The 10,281-nt window shown below is 52.4% G+C and overlaps 1 protein-coding gene across 1 annotated transcript in view; it reads right to left on the reverse strand.

Annotated features, from left to right (window-relative positions):
- Positions 1-9,973, reverse strand: part of LOC141085259 (zonadhesin-like) — a 98,864-nt gene extending 88,891 nt beyond the window's left edge. Inside the window, exon 1 of the mRNA XM_073570526.1 lies at positions 9,008-9,973. Coding sequence (XP_073426627.1) covers positions 9,008-9,035 — 28 coding nt within the window. The 5' untranslated portion in view covers positions 9,036-9,973. The remainder of the gene's footprint in view (positions 1-9,007) is intronic.
- Between the last annotated feature and the right edge of the window lie 308 nt (positions 9,974-10,281).

Genomic DNA, 10,281 nt, shown 5'->3' on the forward strand with positions numbered 1-10,281 from the left:
GGGAGCGCGCGGCGCACGGCTTGGAGGGTCCCGGGAGGGGCTCCTACGCCATCGGGAGGCCCGGGGAGCCGAGTCAGGGGAGAGCCGCTCGGGAGGCCTCACCCTTCTGGTCCGTAGCTCTCTCCTCCCCGGCTGTGTCGCCTGCACGGTGGTCCCAGGCGAGATAGAGGCCAGCTGCGCCGCCAAACAGCCAGGAGGCTGCGACATGGACGCCTGCCGGAGACACTCCAAGGCCCGATCCACGGCCGACATAGTGGCTGGTGACAAGCTGCAGGTAAGAGCGGGAACAGAGAGGGAGGAAGGCCCACTGCACCCCCTTTTAAATGTGCAACGCCCCCCATTCCCCGAAGACGCTCCCCCCACCCTCACCTTCCAACCCCCCGTCATGTTTGGCCTCCGCCCACGCCTCTTCTGTAGGGGAGGGGGAGGCTCAGCTCCGGCCATTGCTGAAGATTAGATCAGCCAGAGAAGGACCACATGACTTCAGGCTTCACCATATTACCATGTAACCATCACATCACATTGTATAATGCAGTCAATCATGAGGGACTGTCATAGCCTGTATAGAAAACAAAGCACGAAATGCAGCAGCCGTTTTACTGCCTCAGTTGCCAATTGCCATTCTATACCTTGCAGAAGATTAGATCAGCCAGGGAAGGACCACATGGCCTGAGGCTTCACCGTAGTACCATGTAACCATAATATCACATTTATAGTGCAGCCAATCATGAGGGACTGTCAAAGCCTGTATAAAAACCAAAGCAAGAAATGGAGCAGACGTTTTATCTCCTCAATTAATCATGGCTATTTTACACATTGCAGAACATCACATCAGCCAGAGAAGGACCAAAAAACTTCAGGCTTCACCATAATACCATGCAACTGTGGCTCCATCAGGAGCATGGCCGCCACAGTGGCTTTGCCTTTCTCCAGGGAGGGTAATGCCAGGCTTGGAGGCAATGACGGGTCCCTCTCGCAGTCAATCTATGCATGCAACACAGTTCCACTCCAGGCCAGCAGGGGGAGTTCTGAACCGGAATTAAGGGGAGGAGTGCTCGCTGAGGGCCAAGAGGAAGGAGTGGTGAGTTAGTCTGCGGAGGGTGAAGTGTGCAGACGTGTGGAAGGAGCGCTGAGATAGAGCTGAGAGGAAAAGCTCATCTCCCTGGTCTCCACGGCTGTATGGATGGACACTGATGGTCCTACGACACCAGAGGAGTAGCAGGCTGTAAATGCAATACTCCCATCTAAGACTTGAGGGAACAACAGCAACACGGATAGTGAGCCGGGACTTAGGAGTGAGGAGTCCCTGGAACAGGCTACAGTTGTCTGCCGTACAAGTAGAGTTCTTAGGAACATCTGACAGGAGGAACTTCAGTGTAACTCAGTACTGGAGATCCCTTAAGTAAGCGCTAGGAAGGAGACTGCACAGCCCATCTGTTGAGAGAGAATCCCTGAGTTGCTTCCAGGCTAGCCTGCTCCGTTACCATCTGTAATCAGGACCCTGGACTGCGGTTATCAAGTAAAGGTACAGAAATTGCACCCCGCTGTGTCTTGTCTGCTTCCTACCTTTCCGGCACCGCTACATCCCCGTGCCAACCACATCTACACTGCCCTGGGACTACAGCTTCACCTGTGGGGAGCTTTTACATCTCTGCTGCACCATACCATCAGTCCCAGCGGATCTGCATGCAGCGTCGGCTTAACACCTCCCTTGCCGAACACCACGGGTGGCGTCATGAACTATTCATCTAACTATATTCCACCATTCCCATTTTCCCCATTACTTGGGCACCCAGGGCCACAGTCTGGGTCACTGCTGCTGTGACACATCCCACTGATACCGGCCCGGTACCGACCCAACTTGGCGTCACAAACAGGATTACGGAGCCCAGTACCCCCGGGTCCTGTGTGCCATAGACTGTGTTGGTGTAAAAGACTGAGTGTGAAATTGGCGCCAATTTCCGCCATTGCCGCACTGCTTGACGCGCGCGGGAACCAAAAGAGGCGGGCCTTCGTGGGCGGAGCCTAGCACAGAGCGCGAAGAAGTGTAGTGCCGCGCGGGAAGAGAGGACAGTGCGCGAGAAGGGGAGGAGCTGAGGCCTACAGCCCAGAGCGTCGGGCCTGCGAAGCGGCCGCCGGCGAGCTCATACAACCCCCGGCCCTTGCTAACGTTAACTAGGGGGGAAGAGAATGTCCTCGCCACACAGCAGTGCAGCAGCGGAAGCGGTTGCCGATCCCGCAGCACCGCAAGGAGGAGCGCCCGCCGCAGCGGTCCCCATAATGCCGCTGTCCATGCCCTACATACTGGGAGCGGCCTGGGTACCTCAGTACTCGGATGAGTCACACACCCTGAGTGAATTTAAAGAGAGACAAGGTGATGCAGAGGCGGACGCCGCCGCCAACCCCGCAGCACCGCAAGGAGGAGCGCCTGCTGCGGTGGTCCCCATCATGCCGCTGTCTATGCCCTACATACCGGGAGCGGCCTGGCAAACGCAGTACTCGGGTGAGTCACACACCCTGAGTGAATTTAAAGAGAGACTGTGCAGTTTGTTTAAAGTATACCCTCTGTCTGAAAGCGAGAAAGTGAATATCCTGAATGGACAGCTAACGGGTGCAGAGAGAGGTGAAAGCCAGGCAGGACACTGATAAAGAGACTGTTGCAAAGATCCTGGCCAAGCTGAGAAGCACCTTTGACACCGGCACTGCAGCTGAAATCAAGATGAGGTTCTTTGGCTGTAAACAGAAGGCACAGGACAGTATAAGGGACTATGCTCTCAACCTGCAGGAGGCGCTGCGAGCAGTTAAGCAAGTTCATCCTGACAGTGTAAAGGAGGAAGATAAACTGTTAAAGGAGCAGTTCATTGAAGGACTTCTATCCAGTACACACAGAGGACAATTGAGCATCATAACCCTGCAAGACCCTGATCTGGACTTTGCTGATTTTAAGGACAGGGTTATACGGGTTCTGCAGGAACCCACTGACAGCTGTCCAGCGCCCCTGAGGCGCCCAGCGATCACCTACCACCCGGAAGCAACGTCTTTCCCTTCCATCCCTGTGGAGGCTGATGCACAGACTCTGGATAAAGATCCAACTGAAGAGCTGCGTCTTCAGGTCCAGGAGTTGACCAAAGGAATGGCTGCGCTTACTAAAAATGTGCAGTCTCTGCAAGTGTCCTCTAAAGAAAAGATCCAGCTTGCTTCCAGTCAAGAGGATGTCCCATGGCTCTGGAGGAGGAGAACCCCACCACTTCGAGGAAGGAACAACAATCGCTATGACCAGGACGGACGTCCCATCTGTCGTCGCTGATATAAGGCAGGTCATCTTGCAAGATTCTGTCCTTTAAACGAGCAATCCCAGGGGTTAGAGGCCCAACCCCCAGGAATAGGATCCCCAGGCCCAAAGAACTGGAGAGCTAAGTATGTTGGAGGGAGACCAATCCTTCCGGTGGTGATTGACGGTATCCCCATGAACGCTTTGCTGGACACTGGCTCTCAGGTGACCACTACGTCGTACATTCTTTACAAGAGGTATTGAGCTGATTCTGAACTTACCCGTGGCCCAACTGATGAACTGACAGTAGTTGCCAGTAATGGTCAGTCTTTGCCTTTTTGGATGTAAAGAGATTACTGTTAAAGGGGGTTGGGTAGAGCTAAAATCTCAAGGTATGATAGTTGTTCATTAGAGATGAGCGACTTTGCCTTTTTTCGGGTCGAGTTGGGTTTCGCGAAACCCGACTTTCGCAAAAGTCGGGTCGAACGAAATCGGCCGACTATAGGGAAAAGTCGGGGGTCCGACTGAAACACGAAAACCCAATGTAAGTCAATGGGGAAGAAAAGTCGGCAGTGAGAGGAGGACAGGAAACACACTTACAGTGCCCATTTGAATGCCAAAAGCATAAATTCTTATTACTGAAGCTTGTCACCCTTTATTTACTTCATAATACAAGTTACGCACTGAAAAATGGGGGTTATTTGGCTAAAGTTGTGGGGGGGTAGGGCTGGCTCCAGGTTTTCATGTGCCCTGGGCGAAAAAGCGCCCCTTTAACACATAATACCACAACTCATGCTGCTCCGATACGGCAGAGAAATAGTGGTATACTACAAAGAAAAATACTTCACTTTTTACATCTCATGACGAGGCCCATCTATTTCTCCATACAGAATCATTGGTCCCATATAATGTTTGAAACAGTATATGATGAGCTCCACATAATGCTACAGTATATGTTGGTCCCCATGGATGAAGCTCCACTGTCTTATGGGCCCAAATAATGCTCCAAACATAATGGGCCCCATTTCTAATGCTCTAGTGTATAATGGGCCCTGTAAATGCTGCTCCAGTGTCTGATGTCCACCTTTGGAATGTTCCAGTGTATGGTGGGCCCCATCTATCATTCTCCAGAGTATAGTGCTCCCCAAAAATTGCTGTCCCAGCATTGAAAACAATGAAATAAGTCTCCTCGCTAGGGAATCCCTGTACTAGTCTGGACTCCTCGTCGTCCCCATCTTCCATCTCACTGCACAGTATTTCAACCTTGCAAGTGCTGTGATCCTGAGCAAGCAGGGGGGGCCCACTCGTTGGCGACGGCACTGGCACAGGGCCCCTGATAGTACAGTGGTGTGTCTGATGGCGGGTGGGCCGATCCTGCACTTTCACCTGCAGCTTCCTCTTTGTCACCGTGTAAGATGGAACAGTATATGGGAAGGGTAACCTGAGTTTCATCAGGGTCAGATTCAGGCCGTGTAGCGTGCGAGGGGAATGTAGTGGTCTGGGTCAATGTACCAGCAGATTCATCGAGCAGTGGCTGGGCATCAGTGCACTTGTGTCGCCCCCAGGAGTACGGTCGCCACAGTGGCATTACCTTCCTCCTAGGGAGTGTGATATCATACTTGGGAGCAACGAAGGATCTCTCTAGCAGGTTAACTGATTGGGCGGCGTTATTCCCACGAGTCACGACCCTCCAAATAGCGTTCATGAAGGCAAAGTGTTTGTTTTACGTGGGCAGTATGGTTGCAAAGCTGAACCTTAAAGGAATGTCCAGAAGGGCACCACCAGGAGTGGAGCCTGCAGCGTAATTTGACTCAACACGGGCAACCTCAACCATGCCAGCTACAGAACAGATGCACACATTGCAAGCTTAATTCCGTTAACGAATGAGACTCCGTCATACCCCGCGGTCCGAGTCCGGCTTACTAGAGGGACACACGAGGCTCTGGCACATGAGATTGGCCAATAACTGGTGTGTCATGCCCTTACATGTCCGTGGCTGCATGTGCGCTACACTGAAAGGGCCAGCGTTTGTCGCTTAGGCTAGTTTCACATTAGCGCTTTTGAGCGCAGCGACGGCCTGCGCACGGCCGCCGCTAAGCCCCGCCCCTGACGCGTCTCCGCCGGTAGCTCCGCCTACCGGTGCATGACGCTGCATGCGTCCCCTATCTTTATCACTGGGGGCGCAGGCCGTGCGCAGTATGCGTTTGGCGGCGCATGCGCCTTTTTGACCGTGCGCCGAGCGCAACCAAACTGCAGCAGGTTGCGTTTGGCGCAGGTTGGCGCACCGTCAAAAAGGCGCATGCGCCGCCAAACTCATACCGCGCACGGCCTGCGCCCCCAGTGATAAAGATAGGGGACGCAGGACGCATGCAGCGTCATGCGCCGGTAGGCGGAGCTACCGGCGGAGGCGCGGCAGGGACGGGGCTTAGCGGCGGCCGTGCGCAGGCCGTTGCTGCACTCAAAAGCGCTAATGTGAAACTAGCCTTACAGGTGCAGATAACCCGCTGAACACCGTTAGTGATGGGGATCTGGGATTACAATTATTACCCGCGAACGATGATTTCCCAGTAAGTGCAGGTCAACCGCAGTTCCGGAATTAGGCCTAACCGTCATTCCTGAAAAAATGAAAAACTTACGTGTGCAAACCACAGGTGCTGTAGCTTGCTTAACAGCTCGCCAACCGTTCTCAGGCCCAGTATGGATTACACGTGATTGCACAAAGGTGAGAAAGGGTACCGTATCACCGGATAACATGTATGGATAGCATAGTGTACACATTCAAAATATATGTCTATAGATCAGGAGGCAGGCTCAGACGGTGTCAGGCCCAGTATGGATTACACGTGATTGCACAAAGGTGAGAAAGGGTACTGTATCACCGGATAACATGTATGGATAGCATAGTGTACACATTCAAAATATATGTCTATAGATCAGGAGGCAGGTTCAGACGGTGTCAGGCCCAGTATGGATTTGACGGCCCAGACTACACAGCGGAGGAGCAGGGAGAGGTAAACATTGCAAATGCTGGGGCTCTGCTCAAGCAAGGGGGGCCCACTCGTGGGCATCGGTACTGGCACTGGGCCCCTCATAGTACGGCGGTGTGTCTGACGGCGGGTGTGCACCACCACCGTCAGAGACACCTGATTGCACTATGAGGGACCCTGTGCCAGTGCCCGCGCCCAAGAGTCGGCCTACCCACCTGTCCAGGGCAACGGCACTCGCACGGTTTTGTGCGCTAGGTGGTAACCCCGGCCATGGGGGGGGGGGGGCAGCACAGTTAGGGAGTTTTAGAAAGCGGCATATGTTGATGTTGAACATTCAGCTGATGCAAAATGCGAAATTGTTCAAGTCCCAGGAAGAGGAGGACCAAAGCAAGCCATTTTTCTGTCAACCTATGTGTCATCAGAGGACGGTGGGACAGAATCCTTGGAAACCCATGCGTGGTTCATTTTAATGAAGGTTAGATCATCCACATTTTGGATCGACAGACGGGTCCTTTTTTCTGTCAGGATTGATCCAGCAGCACTGAAGACTCTTTCCGATAGCACCAGGGTCGGACTGGGGTGTCTAGGGCCCACTAAGGGAATTAATTTTAGGGGCCCACCTACAGTAATGTACAACTCAACATTTAGGCTTTGAGACCGCAGAATTACACAATGGGTTCTTTTGCCGTATATCCCACGCCAAATCTGCATCATTTCAGCATCCTAATTCTACTAAAAGCTGCACCTTTGTTCATATGCTGCAGATCTTTCCGCACTACGATTCATTTAATCCTTTAGGGCCGCAGGCCTGTTTTCACCTTAATGCCCAGGCCATTTTTTGCAAATCTGACCTGTGTTACTTTGAAGTTAAAAAGTAACCCCATTTTGGAATCTACACCCCAAAGGATTAACGTAGGGGGTATAGTGATCACTTTTGTCCCAACAAGAGTTCCATGGTAGATGCTACACAGCCCAGCCAATCGAAGAGTTCGTATCTGCAGGGGGGGCTAAAATTCCCCCGGAGCAGCCAGGCAGTGTTGCTGCCTGCCGGTCTTAGCGGCGAAAGCCTCCCGGTACCCGTGCGATTAGCTGCCCCAATAGGCAGCACAGGTCCCCAATAGGCAGCATTGGTCCCTATAGGCAGCACAGGTTCCCAATAGGCAGCACAACTCCCCAATAGGCAGCACAGGTCCCCAATAGGTAGCACAGGTCCCCAATAGGCAGCACAGGTCCCCAATAGGTAGCACAGGTCCCCAATAGGCAGCATTGGTCCCAAATAGGGAGCAAAGGTCCCCAATAGGCAGCACAGGTCCCCAATAGGCAGCACAGGTCCCCAATAGGCAGCATTGTTCCCCAATAGGCAGCATTGGTCCCAAATAGGGAGCACAGGTCCCAATAGGCAGCACAGGTCCCCAATAGGTAGCATTGTACCCAATAGGCAGCACAGGTCCCCAATAGGCAGCACAGGTCCCAATAGGCAGCACAGGTCCCCAATAGGCAGCATTGTTCCCTATAGGCAGCATTGGTCCCCAATAGGCAGCACAGGTCCCCAATAGGCAGCACAGGTCCCCAATAGGCAGCATTGTTCCCTATAGGCAGCATTGGTCCCCAATAGGCAGCACAGGTCCCCAATAGACAGCACAGGTCCCTAGTAGGCAGCACAGGTCCCCAATAGGCAGGCACAGGTCCCTAGTAGGCAGCACAGGTCCCTAATAAGCAGCACAGGTCCCCAAAAGGCAGGCACAGGTCCCTAGTAGGCAGCACAGGTCCCCAATACGCAGCACATACAGACAGTAACTCACTGACCCGGCGTTGGCCTGTGTACCAGATACCAGGGAGAACCCGCTGAATCCCACCCCTGGGCAGGGCCGGCTCCAGGTTTTTGAGGGCCCCGGGCAAAAAAGTCTCAGTTGGCCCCCCCTTAACACATACCACGACTCATGCCATGTGACATCCGTGGTGACGGCCAAAAACGGACTTGTCTCCATGTGGATCACACGGACACGCATGTGATTCACACGGACACTCGCTCTGTGGCAAAACACGTTCATGTGATGGAGGCTACTGATTAGTAGTGTACGCATGAAAGAAAGAAGAGAGAGAGAGAAAGAACAGAGAAAGAAAGAGAAAGAATGGAAGGAAGAACAGAGAAAGATACAGAGAGAGAAAGAAAGAACATAGAAAGAACGAACAGAGAAAGAAAGAAAGAAAGAAAGAAAAGAGCAGAGAAAAAGAAAGGAAGAACACAGAGAAAGAAAAGAACGGAGAGAAAGAGAAAGAAAGGGGGTAAAGAAAGAAAGAACAGATAGAGAAAGAAAGAGGGGAAAGAAAGAACAGAGAGAAAGAAGAAAGAAAGAAAAAGAACAAAGAGAAAGAAAGAGTGGACAGAAAAAAAGAACAAAGAGAGAAAGAAAGAAAGAAAGAAAGAAAGGAGAGAGAAAAAGAGTTGACAGAAAAAAAGAACAGAGAGAGAGAAAAAGAAGGAGGGGAAAGAAAGAACAGAGAGGTAGAGAGAAAAAGAAAGAGGGGAAAGAACAGAGAGGAAGAGGGGAAAGAAAGGACAGAGAAAGAAAGAGGAAAGAGAGAACAGACAGAGAGAAAGAACAGAGACAGAAAGAAAGAACAGAGAGCGAAAGAACAGAGAGAGAGAAAAAAAAGATTAGAGAGAAAGAACAGAGAGAGAAAGAAACAGAGAAAGAAAAATTCTATAAAGATACTATAGCAGCCCAGCTCCCATTGTAGTGCCTACCTGAGCCTCCTGGTGCAGGACAGATCATGATCCGCTCACATGGCCGACATCCCCGATTCCAAGGCAATCTCGCTGTCCGCTGTCAGAGGAGGACACGGTGATGGATGTGAAGCATTCCCTGAAGTGCCTCCATGGTTCCGTCACAATCTCCTACTGAAATGACCTAATTTCTGATCAGCTTCCAGCACGTCACTTCCGGCAGAACGTTACGTGCAAGTTTTAAATTGCTCCTTGGGGGTCCGCTGTGTACTCCTGTGTCCCGCGGGGAAAGTATGCTCCCGGCTGGGGCAGTCTCTCTCTCAAAATCGGGACTGTCTCGCTGGATCCGGGACAGTTGGGACTCGGGAGGTATAAATGCTCCCCACCATACACGCACGGCTCCACTTTGTATGCCTCGTACACACACGGCTCCGCTCCGTACACCTTGTACACACGCAGCTTCACTCCGTACACCCCCGGCTCTGCTCCGCTCCATAAACACACGGCTCAGCTCCGTACACACACGGCTCCGTTCCGTACATCTCATACACACACGGCTCTGCTCCATAAACCTCGTACACACGGCTTCGCTCCGTACACCTCGTACACACACGGCTCTGCTCCATACACCTCGTACACACACGGCTTCGCTCCGTACACCTCGTACACACACGGCTCTGCTCTGTACAACTCGTACACACACGGCTCTGCTCCGTACAACTTGTAAACCCCTCGTGACCCCACCCAAGAACACACACGGCTCTGCTACATCCACCTTGTTAAACCCCTCCCTGACCCCACACAAGTACACACACGGCTCTACTACATCCACCTTGTAAAACCCCTCCCTGACCTCACACAAGTACACACACGGCTCTGCTACATCCACCTTGTAAACCCCTCCTGACCCCTCACTAGTACACACACGGCTCTGCTACATCCACCTTGTTAAACCCCTCCCTGACCCCACACAAGTACGCACACGGCTCTGCTACATCCACCTTGTAAAACCCCTCCCTGACCCCACACAAGTACACACACGGCTCTGCTACATCCACCTTGTTAACCCCTCCTGACCCCACACAAGTACACACACGGCTCTGCTACATCCACCTTGTAAACCCCTTCTGACCCCACACAAGTACACACACGGCTCTGCTCCATCCACCTTGTAAAACCCCTCCCTGACCCCACACAAGTACACACACGGCTCTGCTACATCCACCTTGTTAAACCCCTCCTGACCCCACACAAGTACACACACGGCTCTGCTACATCCTTCTTGTAAAACTCCT

This window comes from Dendrobates tinctorius, unplaced genomic scaffold (genome assembly GCF_039654945.1).
Source record: "Dendrobates tinctorius isolate UK_male_01 unplaced genomic scaffold, ASM3965494v1 ptg000028l, whole genome shotgun sequence".
Classification (NCBI taxonomy): domain Eukaryota; kingdom Metazoa; phylum Chordata; class Amphibia; order Anura; family Dendrobatidae; genus Dendrobates; species Dendrobates tinctorius.